Below are 25,027 nucleotides of genomic sequence, written 5' to 3' on the forward strand. Positions count from 1 at the left end.
TAGGCCTACATATACTGTAACAAGAAAAGATGCTTATTCCATCATAATTGCAAATTAAAGCGAGCCACAATTTACCTCTAAAATTGACTTGGTTTTTAATGTCATCCAGTGTTTGACATTAAAAATGCTGTAATCATGCACAGATTGGAGAGATTGCGAAACTCCTCTGATAGTCATCCGCCTCCTGTGTTTCTGAGACACAGAGCTGTGTCAATGAACATGAAAAAGAGAGAAGAGAAAAGAACAGGAACCTTCACAGCTTTCAAAATAAAAGTGCTGCTAATGAATATTTTAGCACAGCACAGCAAATCACTGGAAGAGTAGCCTACCAGTGTCCAAAATAGACAAAAATAAATAAATAAATAAACCCACTTACGACGAGTAGGCCTACATTATTAGACGTATTAAAAAATAGAAATACTAATAGAACAAATATGCTCAATTAACCCAATTTGTTGTTTATTTTCATAATTGTTATTAGCATTAGCTTTCAGTTATTATTTATATTTCCATCTATCATGGTGGCAAATATATGTAAAACAGACGTATTTTGCAAGGGCTAGATTCATTTCCCAGGAGATTATATATATATATTATTAAGCCTACTGCGCCAGAGCCTAACCAGGTTTACTTTGAAAGGCTCTACCGGAAAAAGGATTTTGATATTCTGGCATGCTTGATGCTGTTGCCTAGATAACTTGACGCTGCTGTGGGAGTGCTCACACACTGAGAGCAAGTGATGGGAGACAAACTTAGTCCCTGACGTGCGTATCGCTCACCTGGCGATATCATTATTGCGTCTTTTGTCATTTATTTATTGGTTTTCCACATTTTTGTTTGTATCAAGAATAAAGACATCCATCATCTTTTCCAAGCAGAACTGGGGTTGAAGCAGAAGGTGAACGACCGCATTTCAATATCAGTTTCCATGTTGGCTATACTTTGTTTTTTGGGAAATTGCGCACCGGTTTTCAAGGAACTCAGTCATGGCAGAGGAGTGAGGCGCCGTTGCCAAAATGCCTGTTAACTGGAATATAACTTTTCCACGGCGGTCCTATGGAATATAGTCCGATTCTACACAATCTACATGTTGTGCCATCATCCCACGTGAAAAACAAACTATTTGTGTTCTGCATAATGCTGTCACTTTGGGTGTACATGATTTATTGTTGTGTTGGCTACTGCTCAACTATGCCAAACCTGACTTACGGCTCGGTGAAGAGACACGAAAACGAGTCAGAAGTTGACAATCAGGAGTCCTCTCTCGGGGCGTCCAGGGACTTACTGAATAACGAGAACGATTTGGACAGCAGAGGAGAAGAGTGGGATGAAATTAGAGGCGAGGCGAAGGCGTTGGATGATAATGCCATGTCAGGTTTCCTCAATGAGTCGGAAAGTAAAAAGTTGCCGCAGGCGATCATCATCGGGGTGAAGAAAGGAGGAACCCGGGCGCTGCTGGAGTTTCTGCGCCTGCATCCAGACATCCGAGCGGTGGGAGCAGAGCCGCACTTCTTCGACCGCAACTACGACAAGGGACTGGAGTGGTACAGGTACCTCACTGATCCGCTGTTTTAAAACATTAATTGTTTTGAGATTGTTAGTCAACTGAGCTCTATGCTTCATTTACATATCTACATAAAGTGGGCTTCTGCGCCTCGCGCCTTGCACAGGGGCATCTCATGCTCTCTGGAAGCGCAACTCTTCTCCAGAATAAAACACACACATCATTGTCCCTCGTCTGAAAAATATATTTCCACCTCGTGCCACCTTCATGTAATTTTTGCCTACGTAATATGATTTATCCATATGAAAACAGTAGGCTGGAATATCTACACTCGGCTAAATTTAAATTACATCAGGTTGTGACCACCAAAACAGCATTTTAAATATATACTTTGCTCCTTTAAAAGACCATCATCATATAACTTTTAACGTTCTTATATTGTGCTATAATACATTACCTTGACAAGTCCCATCATATTTTATCTAATTAAAAATAACATACATGTGATAAATAAACTTTAAAAGTTTCCAAGGATATTAGGTGTGCAAGTTGATAAAACAAGACAAAAAGAACCAAGAATGTGAAAAAATAAAATAATGATATACTGTGCAATGCAATTAATGAAAGTCATTTTTATTGACAAAGACAAATAACAAGAACCTACTGGTAGATATACAAATATTAAGAAAAAAAAGATGCTCATTTATTAGATTGAGGTTGAAGTTTGACGTGTGCTGTAATTTTTATAGTGATTTAATAATAGGAAGTTAAACTGAAAGTGACTTTAAACTCCACTATACTACTGTTTTTATTAAATATGTTCACTGTTTGTCATGTTTATTACTTCATTATTAATCTTTATGAAAAACAGGGAATTCACAGAAAATCACAGTTATTGATAGAAATGAAGTTGAAGATGATGGTGATTGCATTTTATAGAATACCACAAAGTGTTGATATACGTTATGAAGAGCAGGACCAGGACATTTTAACATCTAGAAGGTGCACCTTACAGCCTTAACAACTGCAGGTGCTATCAAAACCTCTAATGCCAGTACAAGTCATAGTTCACAACACTATACACACATTTCTAATAAGACTAAAAATTAACATTGAGGCAACTCTTCTCAGCTAAGTTCATTTACAAACCACTATCGACTTTCTGCTTGTTTGCATGACCTTCATCACCTCAGAGTTCTGGGAATGTTTTTACACCCGTCCTTGGATTTACTCATGATGTGGTTTTCTGACAAGAAGGGGGCACCAGGTAGAAATAGAAGAAGCAAAGCTTCCACTTAGCTTTGACATGAATTCTGGATGCTGATCAAAGAAAGAACCAACCCTTGGATTATAGTTAGGTGTCAGCAAGTTACATCACGCCATCAGCCTTGAACAGCCAGGAGCGTGATATAAAGATTATGAGATCCAGGGTATTAGTTCACCGGCATTTATTTGTTTTGATCTTCAATACAAATAGACTTCAATGTCAAATGCAGAGAGACCTGAGGCTGCTTACACCTTCAACATGGTGTAACGTAACATTTTCATTGTATTCTCTGTCATGGCAACTGTACCATGATTCACAATCTCAATATGCAAGCACCTTACTATTGACTCAGCTGCACAGTTATACAACTTGTTGCACTTACTGGAAATAAATCACAAACACACCACATTCGTGGAAATGATTGATATTTTATGTACCCAAAATGTTCCCGGAAATAGTTTAACATTGAATGGCTTGCATCAGAGCAACCAATTTGTTAATAAGAGAAAATATGAGATGCTGCAGATTCAAGTGTCCATTTGACTGAGACGAGGGATTAACAGGCGATGGTCAAAGGATCTAGACACTGTTTCAAAGCTGGCTCCATAAAGCTACAATAGGGGAAGTGAAGCATTGTTCAAAGGACTTCTCGCCTAAGCTCCTTCAAGAATTTCCGGACAGGTTTAGGACATTTTTGGATGATCAGTGTGTGGAGAGTGGTCTTTTGTCCATCTCTACAGACTGAGCAACAAGAACAAATTGAAATCATCCCATGTTTGAAATTTGTTTTGATTATCATGCTGTTTCTACAATCCACACGTGATGCACGAGTATAGTGCACGTTAACAATGAGTAATCTCTAAAAGGAAGCAGAAGCCATCATTAAAGATGGATACTCTGAAATGTTATGTAAGTAATTGTCAAAGAAGCAGTTTTATATAATTAAGACATGCCAGCGAGCTTTTCACAGTGGTAGCTTGTGAATGTGGAAAACTGATTCATCTTTTCCCCAGAGAGGTGATCTGGCTAATTAAAACAACTTGGCATGAGTTGTCACAGTGAGAGACCTGCGCCACAGGTTGAAACCATACAGCAAAGCACCATGACATCGAGTCAACTCTTACTGATCATTTAGTGGAGCTCAGAAAACTCCTCGCCTGGCCTTATGGTGCAGCGCACCGTAGTTGGACGAATGAGTTCTTGTCAACTTGATAAATGAGCATTTTCACATGTCATTTTAGCAGTTTGGCACACCCTTTTCAAGCCTGTTGAAACCTTTCTCCATGTCCTATGTCTTATATGCACAGAAGTTGGTCTTAAAGATAAGCTAAGAGCAAAATGCACAATGGATGTGTGTGTGGATTTGTTTCCCCATATGTTTCACATGATTGCCCCCACACTGATGGCGTGCAGGCTTGGGGAGAGGGACAGTCCGCTGGGTGGGCTTATCAGCTCCTGCGGTGGCATTGAGTTGTGCTCACGCCATTTATCTGCTGTGATTGGTGTGTCCATCCTGCTGGAGGTCTGCTCTGTCCATCCTGCTGGAGGCCCCACATAGCGGAGAGGCCCCCGCACAGCAGGACACCAACCACAATACAGCACGTTGTCACCCAGCGGCAGAAACAGAGAAGCAGGCAGACAATTGTACACTCTCACACAGAAGGCAAGTCCTTGGCCCCTCCTTTCATTAATAACAGCACCAACTTCCTCCCGTATGTCTTATTCATCTGCTGAATGCATGCTCATATTAAGGTCTTCTGAGTGATATACTGTAGATGTGACTTAATTGCTGAGATTGTGTTTTTCCTCTTGAGGCTCCATATATAGAACAATGAGTGGCCTTCTTACTAACTCACTGAGGGTGTCAGTGAAGATGGCCTAATCCTCCTTAAAACCCCAGGGAGGCTTACTGCAGGCCAGTGGCAGATAGAGGGCAGTAAATTTAAAGTGAGTCTTTAGAAAAGCGCAACAGTATTATTGAGCTCAATGAAAGGGGATGCTGGAGAACCCCTGAGGTCTGCATTAACCCTGACAATAAAAGAGCAGACAATTAGTGTGAAACATGTTTTCTCTGCCTTCACTTTGTATGCAAATGTGCTCAGAAGGGTGAAAGTGCCCTTTGACGAAGCCCAGCAGGAGTTCATCAGAAAGAGCATTCATTGGAACCTGCCCAAGAAAAAGACCCAAACACTACGCTTTTAGCCTGAAAGTTGACTTTCAGAGATTTCTGTCTGGAAAAGTTACGTTTTTCCCAAGAGAAGGTTCATTTGAGTCCACTGGTGAAATTTTGCTTACTCAACACTTTAAGCTCTTTGGACGGACACAGGGGGATCGGCGTAAGCGAGAGAGCTCTCGATATAGGTACATCACCCATCTTAAAGTAATGTGTCAGCACACTGACAGGAAAAGAAGGGAAAACTGCATTGATAATTAGATGCTTCAAAGAAAAAAAAATTCACACATGCTAGGTGTTGTTTCAAACATTCCTAAAATATTTCCACAAACCATAAAAACTTGCACTTTAAAAATGTGTTTCTTTCAATAGACTAAAATGATGCTGGCGTTCCTAAGTCCACCAGATTGTCAATACTGGTAATGTGCACCTCCCCTCCCTATTCTAAGGGTTGAAGGTTTAATTTGCTGCAACAACCCCCTGGGCTTTTGCTTGAGGCAATTTGTCAAACCACAGCACTTATTACAGCACTTTGGAAACACAGAAACAAAACATTTTCACTCCATTATATCCCCTTGAGTTGTTGACTTCCTCATCTCTCTCTTTTGTAGTATCTTCAGAGAGAATGTGTTGTTTCCTGCTTCTATCTTTCTCTCCACTGCAGAGGCTCCCTGACGGAAAGTCAGAGCAACTTGAGAAAAAGCACCAATCTGCCTCAGCCATCTTTGGTTTGCTTCTCTGACGTGTTGTTTGCTTTTGCTGATCCTCTCAGGCCAGCATATGGGGAATTACCACTATATACGTCACATTATATGTAAAGAATGTGTTTTCTTTGCCCTATTAAATGAAAACTACCATCATGGATGTTTTGAACAATGCCCATAATTATTGATGTAAACATGCTTCATTATGACAACCCCAGCTGCAGTTGACCAATGTTTTCCATTTGTACTGCTTTGCTCTTTACTAATATATTAGCATGCTATTATTGCCAGAATATAGCAGTATTATATCTGACATATCATGTTTGCTATATTCAACCACCAACCATTTGGTTACACAAACACATAAGTTATATACACCTGCTCCCCCAGTCTCTCTTGGCTATAGTTGTTTGTTCATTTGTTCACCCAGATCTCCTCCAAAACCTTTTCCCCAACTATACTGAAGCTCACTCGATTACATTGATTAGTGTTGTTTCCCTTATTCAATCTAGTTATTTAGTAGTTACTTTAGCTGCTGGCAGGTGTCTTGGAGCTCTTCTCTGAAGTCCCTTTGTCACACTATTGAGAATTCACTTTGTACTTTGTGGTCTTCATCTCCTTTTTCCAGGTCATGGTCAATAGTACTGCTTGTTAAAAGAGTACTGACTAAGCATTACACTCCTAGTGTGATGTCATGATATAAAAACCAAAACACACAGAGTGGAAAGGAGGGAGTGAAGGTGGAAAGGTCAAACAAACACCAGTGTCCCAGTGTTGTTGAGTTATTTTGATGTTACGTTAGTGATGTTTGTGACATGTTCCGCACTTATGTAACATTGTTTACATTTCACTTATTTATTATTACTTATATTTTAAGCCCAACAATGATGTTTTTCCTAAACCTCGGTGGTTTTGTTTGAATTCACAACTTTAACCATGTGTCTACTGCGACTGTGCGCTGAGCTACCCAGTGTGAAAGCCTGACAAAGCGCGAGTATGTGACAAGTTGGAATGAGAACCTGACGGAGATTCAGGTGTGCTATGCTAGCAGTGGCTTTCGTTGCCTTGAGCCAATAGCCTCATGCAGAGATGAAGACTCAGAAGTCTGGAAAGCTCACTTCTTTGTAACTCCTACCTCACTTTATTTTTCAATTTTAAACCCGTACTCTTCGCCCCAACTGATGCTGACTCAAGTGACACACGTAAGGCAGTTTATCAAATTCCGTGCAGATCCCTTTGGAGTAACACAAGTTTTTATACAATGTTTTGCACAGTAGTACTCCAAGACCTGTAAACAGACTTTGTTGTGTAAAATCGGTGGAGATCCCCTTTAAGGTTTCACTGTTGGTTTGTGTTTTTGTATTGCTCCCTGTAAGCTCCTGGTCAGGCTAACATATTCTGGCTCATATAAATAAGGTACATTTCTGTAGGTTGTGTCCTTTATTTCATCTTTCAAGTCAGGGTCACACCTGTGGAATTTTCCTTCTGAGCGGTCCTCCAAAATGGAAGCAGACAAAAAACACCGGTCAGACTCACTCTCATGCTCTATTTGGCTATCTCCAAAGTTTCTCTGAATATATGTATCTGTTTACACTCAAAAGCTACAAACCAATGATATTGATTTTGTGTGTAAAACTTTAGCATTGCTGGTTTATGTTTTTCCACCACCACCACCCTGAGAAAAGTGCTCATTGGGTCTAGAAATCAACTGACTGACGAATTGTTATGTGTTAATGTAAGGCTGACAGTTGTGTGTGGGAAGCCAGAATGTCACATGCACTGTCTCTCCTCCTCCTCCTCCTCATCTTCCCATCAGACTAGGCCTGTCTCCCTCAGACTGCCAGGTGGCCCTGAGTTCTGCATACTGATAGTAATAATGGAGGATGGGAAAAAGGCATGCTCCGCACTATCACTGTTGTTCAGGAATGCTGTTGAGATACTGAATGCTGAAGGTCCTGAGCGCAATGACAATGACTTTCACACGCATGATAAAATGAGCTGCAATGACCACAGAACACCTCCCCTTAAGAAGCTTTCCTCTTTGATATCTGTCTGGTAATCATCTCCCAGTGTATTGGTCTGATTGTTATAAGTGGCTGCATACCACCACCTCTCATCCTGTCTTTGAGAGCGATTCCCACAGTAGCTCAACCCCTGCAGTGCGAGATTAGGACTCATCATGACATTAGATAATGTGCAGTTTTTTTTTTCTGGGGCAGTCCCTTCGCACAGTGGTCTGAAATTCTGAAATATCAGATTCCAATTAGAGTCAGTCAAGCAGAATACTGCATGATACAAGCAGTGTAAATCTTGTCAGAGTTTTCTGCACCGGTCTTGTTTTTGGTGAACTCATCAGCGAGGGCAACATCCAGCACGCAGCAACTTTGTAGATCCCTACCTTTGAACCTGCTTCCTGATAGCAGTGAATGTAAACAAGGCACCAGCGTTCAAACACTGTCTACCCAGAAGCCACTTTAATGGACACACCTGACTGCCCAGCAGACATAACACTGGCAAATTACACAACACACAACTCCTGGATTAATATCTGTCTGTAGGCTGCTGTAGGGGTGACTTATCTTGTGCTACTGCAGCAGGAATATGCAGACATAGCATCTAAAGTTCCCGGTGACTTAAAACTTAGACTTAGGCTTCTGGGTCAGGGGGGTCGACTCCATCCTCCAACGGTGCACCTGATTCCATCTAATCCTCTCTATGCACCTTCCACTCCTTCCTCTCTTGCTTTATCTCATTCTCTTAACAGTCTTCCTCTCTGCCGCCCTCCATTATCTCCTCAGCCCCTGCAGTTCTCTTGCGAGTTTAACAGGACAGGTTAGAGGGCAGAGGATGTTTATGTGTAGCGTCAATATAGATGTATCTTCAGTGCACCAATTACAGACTCTTGGCTTTATGACTTTACAGCCTCCTTAGATGTTACAATTTTAGAGTAAAGCAGCATTTTCAAATAGAAACTTGCAAAATTCATGAAGGGGCAAAAGTCAGCACGCTGTGTTTTTACTGCCTTGAAGCTGAATGATGATGCCTTTGCGTAGCTGATTGATAAATGAGGATGCACTGAAAGCTATTGGTTCCAGGCGACATTGTTTATTAAGCAGAACAAATTGTGAAAGCTTGCTACATCTGCCCCCCTTAGGCAACTCTCTCACTCCTCGCTTGGTCAGAGATGTTCTTCCCTTCTCTATCTCTGCTAAGATGAATAATGCATGTCCTTCTCACACAGATTGTTTTGCTCGCGGACTAAGTGGAAAGTTTGATTGGTACAGTAGTACGTTTTTGTGTCCCTTGAGGCCCCAAGGAAGGCCTACAGCACTCTGCTTGTGTAAAGCCAAAAGATGCAGACAATACTTGTCGGGTTTCTAAAATGATTTGTTTGCTTCTCTCCCACCTATTACCTTGATTAGGTTTGTGCTTTTTCTACCACATACAATGGTGACCACGACACTCAGGGAGTGAAAAGTGGAATGCATGTCTGAGACCCTATAGAAAAGAAAGAGCAGGTGACATTAGGTGATGAAATGGCATAATAAAGATAACCCCTTGTGTGTTTGCATGGCACAAGCAAGGAATATGTGATGCCATCTTTTTCCATAATCACTAAAGCTAAGCTCTTTTCCACCACATACATGTGTACGATGAAAGCTTCTGGGTTTGGAGATGGATATTGAAGCTCCTTGTGCGTGTACCAACAGATGGTTGGAAATTATTGCAATCACTTTAATGACATGGCTGCTCTGCTTTCCCGTTTGTTTGATTTAGATCAACCGCTCACAATCACAACATGAGTATATTACCAAATGCTGTAAGACTTTTTGACTGACTTAAACCATAATATGGTAAGTCAATATGGAGGTATGTTGTGGGAGGGGACGTTGGTGGGGGGCTGATGCTTGTGAACACACACATCACATCATGGTTTGTATCTATTTCCATCCACATATATAGCAGGAAACAAGACATCTGACACTGTTCTTGCTTTCAAGGTATTTGTTGAATCTGTATGAAATATACCGTATTTTTCGGACTATAAGGCGCACCGGATTATAAGGCGCGCTGTGAATTAACGTGTCTATGTTCACACATAAACCGCACCGGATTATAAGGCGCATTAAGCAAAACAACACAGTCCGGTAAATCAAACTTTATTCAACTCAGTTGTAACAACAAATACCGGTACAGAAAAATACACTCACTTATCGATTCATTCCTCTTCCACAAATCCATCGAATTCTTCATCTTCAGTGTCTGAGTGAAACAGCTGTGTGATTTCGGCATCAAGAATGCCCGAATCCCTCTCGTCACATGAATGCACTTTTAGTTTAGACATTACATTCCTGTTACGGGGCCGATCAGGTAGTGACACAGCGTACCGTAATGCTCCGAATATCCATTGAGTGGAGCGGCTTCGTTGCTTACCATAGTCGTACTTACACATTTCGACAGATTTTTGAGCGCATTGTACCACATAAAATCGATCAATAAGCACAACAAGTAACCATACATAAGGCGCGCTGGATTATAAGGCGCACGGTCAATTTTTTAGAAAATTTAAGGATTTTAAGTGCGCCTTATAGTCCGAAAAATACGGTACTCTAATAGAGAACAGCAGGGACACAAATGTTACTTTGAAGCATATATTATATACAGCTCTTGAATTTCTCATCTTCTGCTACTATATGAGCGTAGAAAACATACATGAGCGTGATGGTGTGTTCACAAGCATCAGCACCCAAGAAGATATTGTATCTTTAATTTACCTACATAAGAAATGCTGCATGTGCAAATACTTTTACACAAATACAAGTGAGGAAGTGTTCATAGTTAGTGTGGAGTTTATACTTTTTTTTGTTACACTATGTGTAATACATAAACACCTTGGATAGATCGAATGCAAATGCAATACCCCTTCAATAAATGCTACCAGTAAATGTTGGTCACTGCAAGAGAAGAGTTGATTCAACTCTTGTGATTCTCGAGTCTCTTGTCCGTGGTGGTATTGAATTGAATTAATATGCAGTGTACATTGTACATTGTTGGGTGGATGAGGAACATTTTAATATAAATTACAGTTTGATGCAACATAACCTTTTACAAACCATAACATGTTGCAGAGTGAACACCGCTCTGACACTGCCTCAGCTATGTTTGGGTTATTGTGTCCATCACTAATATTTCTTCTTGGATTAACTGCTGACCATTGAGTCTCATCATCGTAGCCACATATCTCTCTCCCTCTCTCCTTCTCTCTTCAGAGACAAGCCAGCCACGCAGCCAGCCAACAAGGCAGTCAACCAGCCTCTAATGCTCCAGCGTGTTTGGCTTAGTCCTAATCCCCCTTGGCTCACTTTAGCCATTATCCAGTCAGAGCTGCAGTTAACAGGCTATATTGTGATCAACCAGAGCCATCCAGGGTGAAAAATAATATAGAGTTAAGGGAATAGACAGCTCCTAAGCTTTGCATTTTCTCCTGAGAAATGCAAGGCTCCTCCAAATCTTCCCATTTTACACAAAATTACAGCCAAACATGAGAAGAAAGGTGCAGTCACAGTCGTCTGTCTTGGCATGAAGCATAATGCTGCCTTTTCACAGTTAAACCGTTCTTTGTATAATGTAATGAAGGTGTGGAATATTTCAATGTGAGGATTGTGGGCTTTGAAAGAGGATTGGGGTCTTAAGGTAGATTAAATGCAGCAGCGGGGCAGATGAATGTATTCCTTTAGGGTTTGTATTTTGAACATGTCATGAACTGTGCATTGTGTTCACAAGCAATCACAGATGATTGATAGGACTCCTGCTTTACCTACCAGCTCCTGTCACCTTAGGTACACTCACAGTATTCAGTTAATGTTGCTCATGATGTCTATGATTGTCTTCTTGATGGTGATTGACTTACTTCTGTCTGACAGTACTTTAAACCTGCCATGGAGCTACTGTGTCAGTGTTTATCTCATCTTCCTGTATGGGGCCTTTTTGTAAATAGTTTTAAAAGAAGAGAATATACAATGGTACAGAGTTTTTTTGTGCCATATAAAGTGCTTGTAGCACAAATGTAAATCAGTGTGTTTGTGTCCTTTTTTTAGGGAATTGATGCCCAAGTCATCAGAGGGCCAGTTGACCATGGAGAAGACCCCCAGCTACTATGTCACCAAGGAGGTCCCCGCAAGAATCTACACTATGTCTAAAGACACAAAGCTGATTGTAGTTGTCCGGGATCCTGTCACCCGGGCCATCTCAGACTACACCCAGACTCGCTCCAAGAAGCCGGACATCCCGTCTTTTGAGAGCCTGACGTTTAAGAACATGTCAGCGGGTCTGATCGACACCACATGGAGCGCCGTTCAAATCGGCATGTACGCTAAGCACCTCGAGCGCTGGCTGCAGTACTTCCCTACGGAGCAGCTGCTGTTTGTTAGCGGAGAGCGTCTGATTAGCGACCCCGCAGGTGAGATGGCTCGCGTCCAGGACTTTCTTGGGCTCCGGAGGGTGGTCACAGAGAAGCATTTTCACTTTAACCCAGCAAAGGGCTTCCCCTGCCTTAAGAGACCTGAGTGGAACAGCAAGCCACACTGCCTGGGCAAAACCAAAGGCAGGACCCATCCTAATATTGACCCAGAGGTGGTGCAGAGGCTAAGGGACTTTTATAAACCCTTTAATAGCAGGTTTTACCAGATGACTGGTCATGACTTTGGCTGGGATTGAGAGGATAACCATGTACTCATGCTGGTCCTTTGTCTGTGTTTTCACTCTGGAGATATTGTTATACAGTGTATGAACATTATTTGGTGGATGTGTAAAAAGTTCAGAAGTCTATTTTATGATAATTTATTGTTATGATATTAACTCACTAAGCTGCCTAACCAGGTTCATTCATGATCCACAACACACTTCATGTTCCAGTTTTAGATCCTTTTTGAGTACATGAACATTTTTATAAAAGCACAATGTTTTTACGGGTATTATGAGCAGGGTCAGTATCCTTGTTTTCCATCAGGATGGGGTTGTTTTGGGCTTTATGTGGATAATCACTTTTCAAAATGCTTCTTTTGCTTCACCTTAAACTGAACAAGATCCAACTTTACAAACAACTGGTAATATCCCCTTAACATTTGCCTGACCCTCAGAGGTCTGTGGACCCACTTAGTCAGGTCGATACAGGCCTCAGCTGATCCAGCGCCACTTGCCAGGTGGATCAATACAGTAATAGCTCCTCATCATGTCAATTAGACCTGAGTGATGGCACTCCCTTGATCTCACGAGCACCGCAATAAAACATGGATCCATTAATGGTAGTAAGTTTATGGTTGACCCTTGAGCCAACTTCAAATTAATATAATAAGATATGTTTCCACTGCAATGTTTTGACTTAACCACTATTTATATTATTTCTACAAAGGAATGTTGATTAGGAACCAGTAGAGGGCCATGCCACGATACTTTTGGGATGTTTTTATCCAAAAACCTGCTGTACAGGCTTCATAATGCCTATCATTTATTGCTCTTTCCAAAAAGGAAATGATTCATATGTCTTAATCACATTCATTGATCTGCTCTGAAATGGCTCTCATGGATCATCCTGGATAGTTTTTTTTTCTTTCTTTTTTTTACCACAGGTGATACTAGATGTGTTAATGCTGCCCTTAGCCATGATACACCAACTGAAATAAGGATATTTATACACATATATATATATATATATATATATATATATATATATATATCATATATGACATATATATATATATACATATATATATATATATGTCATAGCTGAGGATAATTAGAATGAACCTACCTTGGGTCAGATTTTTCAATTTCATTTAATGTATGGTTGAGTTTTATTCAACCTTTATAGACAAACGTTTGTCAGCATTTGAACAGACGTCATTCCATAATGATGTACTGCAACCCAGTTGTTGTAGCGGCACTATTTTGCTTTATGCGTTGCTTTACAAACATGGAAATGAAGCAGGTTTGGCTGAGAGGCTGATTAAGAGGTGCGGTCATGTCTTTTTGATGAAGTAAGAAATAAATATGTTTTACCAAAATCCTAAACAGTCCCTTATCTTACTATATTAGATTATTGTACTAAATTAGCACTAAATTATATAAAAAAACTGTTTTTTGTCATTGTAATACTTTCTTTAAATGCTGAACTTGTGTCACTCATTCATGCACGGCCCCCAACGTCCCTGTATAGATTTTTGGATCCCTGCGGCCAAAGGTGTACTGCTTTCTCTAATTCACCGTCAACTGGCTAATTAGCACAGCACCGTTTTTCTTTACGCTGTCTCAGCCTCCCCGCTGCCATCAATGAGTGGGTTTTGTTGCTATGACCCCCAGAAACACATAACAAAGTGTCAGGTTTCTCATCTGGAGAGACGTGACATATTGTGGAAAACATTGGCATTCCTTTTTATATCCCTGGGTGACCCTTAACACTCCACACCCGACAAAATGAAGTGAGGTCAGGTTTCAAGCCGCTGTTAAAATGTGTTTATGTGAGTGTAAACAGGAGGTACTTTTTCCTGTTAGTGCGTTTGAGCCGTGACCTGCAGCATAAGTAATCTAGCTCATTATGACGGTGATGATACAATATTCACTCTGTTGCACATTTGTTTTAACTCCAGAAGCATTTGCTAATCTGTCAATATGTCTCGTTATGTTTTAAAGGAAGGCACCTCAGGTTGTCTGTGGCTCATGAATCAAGCAACCTGTCCCATCCATCATGCAGCACAACTAACCGCAGAGCAAAACGGTTATGGTTCAAGCGAGATCTGAATCACTCCGCTCTATTAACGAACAGCCTTTATTTAACTCTCCTGCAAAACACCCTCATTTACCTGGGGCTGCCAGAGGTGATGAAGCCAGTCTCCCTGGTGGCAGGCTAGTAGTCGGATCACTCAGGAAGCTGCTCCCTTTGCAATTACAGGGATAGAGGAGGGGTGCTGTAATTGCTAGGCTCCCAACTGGGGAATTACTGTTAGCGTGCATCCCTCCAGGCTGTTGTAAGGGAGGCTGCTGTTGTTCGAAGTTTGGGAAGACAAGCAAAATAAGACACCTGGCAGCCCTGAGCATCAAGCAAATTCGCACGGCTCCTTGGCAGCTACCACTGGGGAATAGAATCAGAGCTGCTGAGTACAAGAGAAAGAAAATAATACATCAGCAGACGGTTTGGTTTGGAGAACAGATGTACAGAAATTTGGAGATTTGGATTGGGTGCTGTCACTCATGCAAGACAGGAGTTAAACATTCTTGATTTGTGCTTGAAGAAATTATTCATCATTCAGTCATTCATCCACTCTACATTTGATTTGATTGTGGAAATCAGTTCTCCAAAATCACCCTGTTGCCATATAAGCAATAACTGAGAGAGGGTACAAAAACATCTCAGTTACATGGTGCATGCCTCAGCCTACAGTAGTGCAGAGATACATGAAAGCCAAATCTAAAAGGGTCGATACAATCACACTTATATTTGGTCTTAAAGTCATTTCTTGGACTAAAATAGACCCTGTTGAGACAATCTCATTGACATTTGTGAATTTCCTCAGATAATTTAACATCAGTTATGTATTTTAATGCACCTTGCAGGGATTAAGTGAGCTTTTGTTCCTTTTTTTCAATTTGGACCTTTTCACTTTCACATGAATGGATTGAGCTCTTATACAAGGTCAGACGGCACATGGCTGCCAAAAGGGACGTCAAGTCTATTTTGTTCTGAACATTTTTCATCTGCAACAACTTGTTCTTTGAGAATATAAAGAAGATGATGAAAGTTGAAAGAGGTTAAAGAACATCGACAGGAAGTACGATTCCGATGGTGCTGAAAGTATCTTTACATACTGAAGGTCTTTATCTTCAATCACAGTGAAAGCCTGATCTCTAATATCAGAGCCAACATCTCTGAAATCTACAGAGCACCCAAACCAGAAAGAAGAAAACAGGTAAATAATCATTCTTACTGTGGTTAAATTTGTTTCAGGGGTTAATAAGACAATTGCCTTCCTCTCTGGCCCTCTTTTATTCTGCATTGTCCAAACCTTTAAGCCTAATCTGATAGGAAGGGTAAGCATTAATCTGAGACAGTAGACTTGGGGTTGACAGATATGTGCAGACATGGCTAATCCAAATCTAATCTGTCTTCCAAAATGGCATCCTTGTTTTAAGTGGGACCAACTTCATTTACTTGTAACTGCAAATACAACATGAGAATTTATGTTCCAAGATGAGACATATGTTTTTCTAAATTATAGATTTGTGCGCAACGCACCCACACCTTGGGCTTGTCTCGATGTGCTGCTACATCAGCTCCTCACTGGCAGGATCCAGAGCTGTGAATGCTTGATTGCATCTGAAAACAACTTTTCATAACCCATAACGTAACTAAACATTTCTCAACATGTTGTCCCTAAAATAATATGGCAGGTTTCTCAGGCAGCTGTTCAAATGCAACAGAGCTGTGGTTTAGTACAATTCTTTCTTTTTTTTTCAAATCACAAAGCAGTTGATTAACATAGATTTTCACTTTCACATTAACGCTGTTATAGTTTAACATTTGTCGGAACCTTTAACAGACTTCACATTTCAGCTGTTATCAAGTCTCTAACATGTTTTCATGCTGCTCATAATAGTTATTTTCAGCTCCTTATGGCCTGAGACAGATGGGTAAGAGTCACCAGACCTCTTTTTGATCACATTTTTTATTTAGTAATTGCTTTGACTCTAATTAGCCTCCAAGCATTAGCATAGCTTTACTTTGTACTATTGCCACTTGAAAATACCCTCATCTTGTCCTCGGAGGAATGTTGTTTACTCTGGATTCTTATGCAGTACAAGTGTCCAGAAGACAAAACCTTTTCTTTGTCTTTAAACCATTAACCTTATGCAAAACAAGTGATCTCCCCAGCGCTCGCTAAGGATCGGGGGCTTCAGGCTTTTGTCCAATGAGATTAGACTTCACATATGGCACTCAACATGGCTTTTAATTTCAGCTTTGAAGCTGCTTGGATTTTTTCTTTCATCATCGAGCCAATTATTACATTTTCATATAGGCTTCATTTTGATCAGATATTGTTAATATAAAAAGCTCATCAGTGTATATTGTTCAGAGGACAAACACTTACTGTGATGTTGTGAAGGACTGGACGTTTCATCAACACCGTTAAAAACCTTGTGATGTAACCAGAGATTCCCCGGAGGAAACGGATGAAGGGAGAAGTGCCCTCTGACCAATACAGACAGTTCTGTCGTTAATGTTCATTCTGTGGTCTCCCAGCGCTATTTGTTGCCGTCGCCCGCCTGCCTGGTACCACTTTGGACTCTCCATTAGGCCAGACCAGTCCTCTCCAAATCCCAGTGGCATGCCATTGTAATGACTTTATCACTCTACCTCAGTCATTGAGTCCCTGATCACAAAAACATTTTGCTGTGGATATGTGGACCCAAAACTTAATATCTGAACAATTCGCCTCAAAGCACATTCAAAAGTTTTCGTGTCTTATCTGACATACCACATTGTCTTTAAAGCTTTTTATTCCTTTAATTTGAAGCAATCACTTGGGGCTAGCAAGAGAAAATCAGCATTAGCTGCTCAGGCTCTTCCACCTGTGACCCCACCCAGCTCAGACATCTCAGAGCTTTTCCTGTCTTATCCTGCTTTCTCTGTAATGAAGTGTGTACAGCCCCCTATTCTCTGTGGACCAATGTCACCTTCATAATCCAAGATTTGGACTTTGAGGGGGGGATGGTTTTATGGGACTCTCAACAGGATTACTGACTGGACTGACTGCGTGGTCTGCCGTCTGTCTGCAACCTCCAGAGAGGCCGAGCAGGAGGATCCTTGCCCTTTAGTTGGTCCTAATCTGGAGTGGAAGGCATTGCACCGTCTGAGCTGGCCTCAGGACCAGACAGTTACATGTATCTGTACATATGTGCGTCATAGATAAGGATATCTTTAAAATGGTGCTTCTGACTACTGGACATGGCAGAGACAAGCCCAAATGGTATTATATTTTATTATATTTAAAGTTATGTTGCTGAACATATTTCATTATAGCTGTTGACAAGGATAAATAGGACAGAGTGGGAGATCATGACTCAAGGACTTGTTGGCTTCTAATTGAGATCTTACAATTAAAATTAACTAGGGACAGTAATATGTGTGCCTTGAGCATCAGAGAAACACTTCACACAGAGATAATTTCAAGGCTTTCAGGGATTTAATCTGATTTAGTAATTAATTGGTTCGTTAAACTCCTGCTCCTGGGATTAAACAGAAATTAAAGCAATGCCAGAACGGAGCAAGGAATTTCCCAAGACAGCCTTTGCACCAGACTCTGTTTATCTTGCATCGATACAAAATTATCACTTATCTCTTCCTTGAGTATTTTCAATAGGCCTCAAGTTTGTGCGAAGCAAAATCCATGATTCCATCAGTTGTTTAAGGATGTGTTCATGCTTGAGTCTGTTGCAATGCAATGTAATGTGTATGTAATGTTATGTGTCTCAGTGTTATATATGTGCTTGTACTGTAGGTGGGTTTGTTCTGCTCTGCTCTAGTGTCGTACACTTTTCTTTTGCTTATATGTGTATTAGTTTTGTCTATATGTTACTGTCTAGCTATGAATTTTAATTCCATTTCATTTGAAATTTTTTAATTTTTAGGCAGCCTTCGAACATCTGGCCGGGGACAGCAGATGAAAACTAGCCTCTCTGGCTAACTCTGGCTCACCTACAGTTTCACTGGTGATTGGTGTGCATTGTCCCTGCAAAATAAATAAACTTATAAAATAAATAAAATAAATAAAATAAATAAAATAATGTCATCTAGCAGCACGCTACACTATAGTGGCCAGTCAAATGTGTGCAAGTGTGTATTCCAAGTACAGTTAGTAAGATGCACCCTGAAGCATTATCATGGTTCTACAGTTTGTCTCACACTTCTTGAGATTAAGGAGAACATTTATATTTCCCAGTCAGACTACTCCGATAAGCCTCCCCACTTGAGGTCATTGTATCATCATTTAATCATTAAATTCTTGCGTTCAATCTGGAAAACAAAAAAATCCTTATTTAAATTTTTTGTTGGCATGGCTTTGGCATCTTAAAGGTGCTATACGAGATTGGGAGCCCTTCTATTGCCTCTCAACGGCTCGGACCATGGTGACAGCTGAGCCGGCGGCTCGCAGCTAACAATGATTACAGCGCCAACAGTGCAAATGGCAAAAGTGCTGGCAGAGCTAACAGTGAGGGGTAAATTATTATTTGCTGCTATATGCTCTTAATATCAAATTTAGCACCTAAGGAGTATAAAAGATGCTGACCTTCACTACAATGATGACAGACAGCCTGCATCCTTTGTTATGACCATTATTATTTTATTTATGGTCAAAACAAAACCCAAAGGCAATAAATGCTAGGGTTAGATGATTATAAATGATATAGATGCCTTCCATAAAGCCACTTGTATTCAAATTGATTCCCAATCAGGATTGCATTCAATCTCAGTATCACATTTCATATCTTATATAAAGCTTGCAAACTACTCCTGATCTGAATAAGTCCTGTCCTTGATCTCCCTCTCCTGCTGCTCTATTGGAAAGCAGCAAAACATCAAGGTCCTGATTCGTCATGAGCTCTATTGAGTAGAATTCCATGTGTTGCCATGGTATCAGGGGAATGCTGTCACTCATTGTCACTGAGGTGACACGCTCTCATTTCTTTCTCTGCTACTATATTTGCTCTTCTGAGATTGCTGATGTTGCTCTGACTCAAAAACTGGCAGAAACATGTCAGATGATATGAGAGAAACACAGAGGCTGATGGTTCGTCTGCATGCTACCAAATAAACTCTAATCATTATTTTAGCCAAACGGTGGATCTGCCAAAGAATATATCCCAAGTCAAGCTTTCCTCTCACCAGGATTCCTCCCACACTTCTTCCTCTTCCCCTCAATATCCAAGCCACTGCTGTATCATACCACATCTAGAAGCCTCAGCAATTATCCTGTAATTCATTCAAAACCTTGCTCTCCTCTGCTTTTCCCTTTGATGACTTCCATTAAGTCACATCGTGAGACAACATGTTGAACCCCAAAGCTTTTTTTCAAAGTTTTTTTCTCCATTCTGTGGGTGTACACCAGCTGTGTGAAGTTATGTGGAGGACCTATTATAGAAATCTTCTCTCTTTCCTTCCATGCGGCACAATGAAGCTGCTCTGATATAGCTGCACAACACAGCTTCTGGTACACGACATATAGAAACTCAGTGTAGTTTTGTATGTGGGTGCTGCTGGCTGTTTCAAGCATCATTAACATCTCCAGAAAATCTTCAGAGTAACAAGGTGCACAATCAAGATGCTCCCATTCTCTCTATAGGTTTCAGCCTGATGATAGGGACAGTAAGATTGTCGCAGTATGGAATTAATTTCAGCCTTTACCACAAGAGAGTGCTTTATCTAGGTCATCCATCCCATCTATAGGGCAGAAAACTGTCTTTGTTCTGTTGTTTTACTTCACGTGTCACCTTCCATTTAACTGTGAGTGTTAGATTTACGTCAGCAGCGGTGCTGAGGGTGCTGAGAGCCGCTGTGCTAGTTTGAGACGTTGTGGTTTCAGACCGATCAAGGTTTGTTTCAATCAAACACCTCCAATCTTTTATACACACACTTAAAAATCTCTTCTCACCTGTCAGAGCCTGTATGAGGAGTATAAACATGCTGTTTAAAAACAAGTACTCCATCAAAGAGAGGAATTTAGGGTTGGCATTGGCATTCATTTTGTCATAGTTTTGAGTCAAATAACACAAATTTCTTTTGCCCCTTCAACCCTCTGGACACAAACTGCGTAAACAAGGTGTAAATGGCCACAGACAAGCACAATTATAGCATTTCTGAGTGGCCAACATATTGGGAAAATAACAATATGACGTGCCAGCTTCAGTCGTGTTGTGCATTAATCATAGAAATAAAGAATTTTGGTTCAAGAGATTATCAACCGCAAAAACCTACTATACACTACTACACTTCCTGCATCGTTGTCATTGGGAGGTGAGGATTCTTCCAACACTAACTTTATTCCCAGGACCTCTGGTTTCACACTTACATGGCTTGCATTTCATGTGATTCAATGTGACTTCATTATCATTCCCTCCCTTTACTAAAATGTCTCTCCGCTTAATTTAGAGATTGAGGTGGGGTGAACAGTGCTCCTGTGAGGAGTTGAAAACTAAATCCATCAAACATACAAATAAACAGAGCAATAAAACTAAGGTAATTATCAGCACTATTGATCGCCATGACCTGTGTTGCATTGTTAAAGTGGAAAACATCAAAAGGGTGGAGAAGAAAAGGAAATACTAAATCTAGCACAATTCAAAGGATATTTTTTAACTTCATGTTTTATTGAGTGAGCTTCCAGACGACCACCCGCTCGATCCTGCTTTCTGATCAACTCCGTCTCTCCTGACTTGGCCGCTGCTGCAACCTTCAACAGCGCAAAGAGAGGAAAGGGAGGGGGAGGGGGATAATAATGTGGGTGGTGGTTGGTTCGGCTTTGTAACTCATGTCCTCATTGCTTAAGCACACACTAACACACACACACGCACACACACAAACACACACACACGCACACACACAAACACACACACACACACACACACACACACACACACACACACACACACACACACACACTGTCTACTTGATGTCATCCCACATTTACAGTCCAGTGACATTATCCCTGCTACATCCAGTTATATACTTCACACAGTTAAACAGTTTGCGTTTCTCTCTGGTCACTTGCTAAAGCATTTCCACCAACCAGTGACCCATGGCTCAGAGGACTGGGATTTGCTCTATATTAGGAGAGACAAGGCAGACTAATTCAATTATTCCTCCAGTAATACAGTTACTATTATCATTGTAATGACTGTATTATATTCAGAGAATTGCCTGCATGTGGCTAATTAGTTATTATTACCATGGTTTTTGTTTCATAAGCTAACTTTGACATCTATTTTCTCTACTCATTAAACCTTTACATTTTTTTTATTAATTAATTAAAAATTCCTTTGCAATTTACATATTTAACTTCTGCTGCGTTCTTTGAAATACATTCTGTATGGATGTCTTTTTGGTTTAAATGTATTCGTGAGCTCTGATGTGCATTGCAACAGTTTGTAGAGTTTGATGTGGTCACCATGAGCACCGCCAGGTCCAAGTCTGGTGGACTTCAAAGTAGAGCTTACAGGAAGTTTGAGTATGTATGGGTGTCGTTCATGAGTGATGGACTTGACAGCCAGATTGTGCCAACGGCTGTAGTGAATTGTTGTGGTGAACTGGGGACTGAGCTTTGATGCAATTCTCTCACTTTAACTTGCACTTTAATCTGTATTCCATCCCTCACTTACATTCACAAGATTTGGGTTGTGACTGACAGAATTGGATCAAGTAGCTGAGATGAGGTTCTTCTGTAGTTCAGCATTTCAGTTAAACAAACCTACACTATTACATGTTGGGGCTACTGTGGCAATGGAGATACTGCATGGAAAAATGGTAAGAACTTGATCGCTCAGTTTGGGCTGCGTATGTATTCTCCTCAAAGTTTTTTGTTGTGAAGACAACTTTAACTCAGTAATCTTCTTGCTCGTGTCAGAAAGTGAACGACGAATGGAAACAGGGAACGTACAATACGGCCTGATACTGTACGATAAAAGCTGTTGCTCTTTGACCAGGACGAGCTGTTTGTAAAAGGATACAATGATGGATGCCACTTTCAGGTCATAATCAGGAATGCTGTGTTTAAAACAAGTTTCCACTTCCGTACAACCGAGACAGAGAGGAGCATGAAGTTGAAACAGTCTGCTGAGGTTAAAGAAACACGAGGAGTTCACAGAAGTGTTGACATTTTTTTTTTTTCTTGGCCTTGTAAGCATGTATTTTATGTCTAAAGGCAAATAAAATGAAAGGTAATGTTCTCTTATTTCACCTGGAACATCCTCTGTTTACTGTGACGTGGTTTCAACTGTGTTATACACTGTGCAGTAAATTGTCAGTAAAACCGATTTCCAGTAGTATGATACTGACTAATCTGTTATCATGCAAATTTGTCTTTATGTTTTTCAGTTCCATACATTTTGCATTCAGGGTGATTTCTTTTCTTGTTCTCCAACCAGACAAAAACAGGCATGTGTTCTCACACATGCCTGTTTTTGCCGCAGCACTGGGATGCAGTTCTTTTGGAGTCAGCTGTGTTTTGGCATCTATCGCATTTGGTCTGTCAGCGCTATGTGACTGTGTTGAAGCAGAGTGAGGGCTTACGATGAGTGCATGAGTGTGTGCGTGCATGTGTGTGTCTGTGTGTTAACAGGAGGGGCGTATCCACATGAATAAAAAGACCAAATTCCACATTAATCAAAAACAAATCATGGCAAACCGCAGGATCAAAGACCTGTCAGCTTTAAAGATGGCTTCATGCCCTACGAACTTTGAAAACTCACATTTAGCTCATCAAGAACTCAACTTCCACCCAGAGACAGCATGAGTACAGCTCAGAAGAAGGTTCAGAGGCTCCTTTCAAAGGGCTTTCTCTCTCTTCTCCTCCCCCCTGCTCTCTCTTTCCTCTTGCAAATAATGAACAGACTAAAATAAAGCTCAATATCTGACCTACATTGTGTGAGCCTGGTCTGAAGCAATTAATCTTCGAAAAGCTTCTTAAGACAGGAAGCAAGTGCATATCACCAATTTCTTAATTTAAATTGAAGGCAGTGTGATAGCTGACATGGCTGCACTGCCCCGTCCTCATCTTTGCTACTCACTAGTTATTCCAGCGCCTTACACAAATCCATGTCAAAGTTCAGCAACAGCCTGAGGTTCACACAGTACATTATGTCAGTTTATTTATGGGGTGTGAATTAAGAATTCATGAAATGTACTATCACGGCAAGTTGTTGCATTGCATTGTTAAGTTCATCTTCTTCTGAGCTATGATTAAATGTAAATTTAATTTGGTTAAAGATCCTTACCGAACATGTTTTATAACATATAAAATACAATATAAATGAAAACATTTGGAATGAATAATAATAATAATTTATGTAATGTGTATGTTGTTTCATAAGGAAGTCCAATTACCATGTTAAAACTTTCAGAAACCATGATTATGCAAATATTGTTTAATTCAAAAGTTTAACATCTGGACACAAAATGTCTCCTATATCACCGAAGTCCATTCTTAGTCTTCATATTTCCACATCACACTTGTGTACGTTGCATATCGGACCCTAATTGGCTTCCAGACAAGTTGTGATGTCACAACATCTTGCTCATTCGTACTTGCCAGATTTACGGTGACAAACATTCCCCGTTTGATAGATTAATGTGAAAACAATGGTGTCAAACTCTACACATTCATCATTCAAAAACTGTGAGGGTCAAAAACTGAAATGAAGTAACAATAAGCAAAACACAGTTTTGAGTGAAGCCCTCTGTAGGAATTTCAAAATTGCTTCGACTGATGACACATTTCCAAAATCAATAGGATAAACTCAGAAAGGATTGTCAACAATTCACCTTCCAGGTTTGATAAGAGCAAAGAGCTTAGGTGAGTACATTTCTCCTGCGCTGTGTGTCACCATGTCACTAAGTGTCAAAATTAACTTTGTGTTGCCCACAACAGACATCCTGCAACATCCTGCCTCACTGTGTTTTTCTCAGGCTGCACCAAGACCAAACAGACTTGGGTGAGCCACAGCCGCTAGGGTTGGTCAGCTTCACTCACCGCTCATCTTTAGCAGCGGTTGAGTATAGGACATGTGAACGCTCACAGGCTTAGCATGAGGCTGCTGTGGTTTGGACATCTGGCTGTGCAGCAGCCACACACAACTGGCCTTGGTGTATTTGATTTTACTTGTAAGGTCATGGTTTAGCTAACACATGCAGCAAACATGGTTTGGTAAGTTTTATGAGTCCATGTTACGCTTGTTTTCATAATAGTCACGATAAAGATAAGGTTTTAAACAGTCTGTGTGCGAAGGAATACTTAAGTGACTGTGTTTACCTCCAAGTGTTTATCTCAGTTGAGGGCAGAGTTTTACGGCCAGATCAGATTTATGATGGCTGTTGTGCCCGTGGGAAATAAGGGGCAGAGGTAGGAACGTGTGACATACAGTCCTGTCCTTGCATAGTCCTATCACACAACGAGAATCAATGCACCTTTCTAATTGAGGTGGCTTTCATCAATATGTTTTGCACTGTGCTGTTCTACAGTGTGTATAGTATGCTTATACTATTTCCTTGTCACATTACGTGTTCAAGTGCATACTTTATGATAATTTCTTTGCTTGACAAATTTGTGTGTAACATG

General features: G+C 40.6%; 1 protein-coding gene across 1 annotated transcript; it reads left to right on the forward strand.

The window, feature by feature from the left end:
• The first annotated feature begins 737 nt into the window (after positions 1–737).
• On the forward strand, positions 738–13,904 carry hs3st3b1a (heparan sulfate (glucosamine) 3-O-sulfotransferase 3B1a). Its single transcript, XM_068719058.1, has 2 exons — positions 738–1,550; positions 11,747–13,904. The coding sequence occupies exons 1-2, from the start codon at positions 1,057–1,059 to the stop codon at positions 12,363–12,365; spliced, it is 1,113 nt and encodes a 370-aa protein (XP_068575159.1). The 5' UTR covers positions 738–1,056; the 3' UTR covers positions 12,366–13,904.
• Positions 13,905–25,027: the final 11,123 nt, after the last annotated feature.

The sequence above is a fragment of the Cebidichthys violaceus genome, unplaced genomic scaffold (genome assembly GCF_023349555.1).
Source record: "Cebidichthys violaceus isolate CVI_PGR_0920_01 unplaced genomic scaffold, fCebVio1.0.p SCAF_23, whole genome shotgun sequence".
Classification (NCBI taxonomy): Eukaryota; Metazoa; Chordata; class Actinopteri; order Perciformes; family Stichaeidae; genus Cebidichthys; species Cebidichthys violaceus.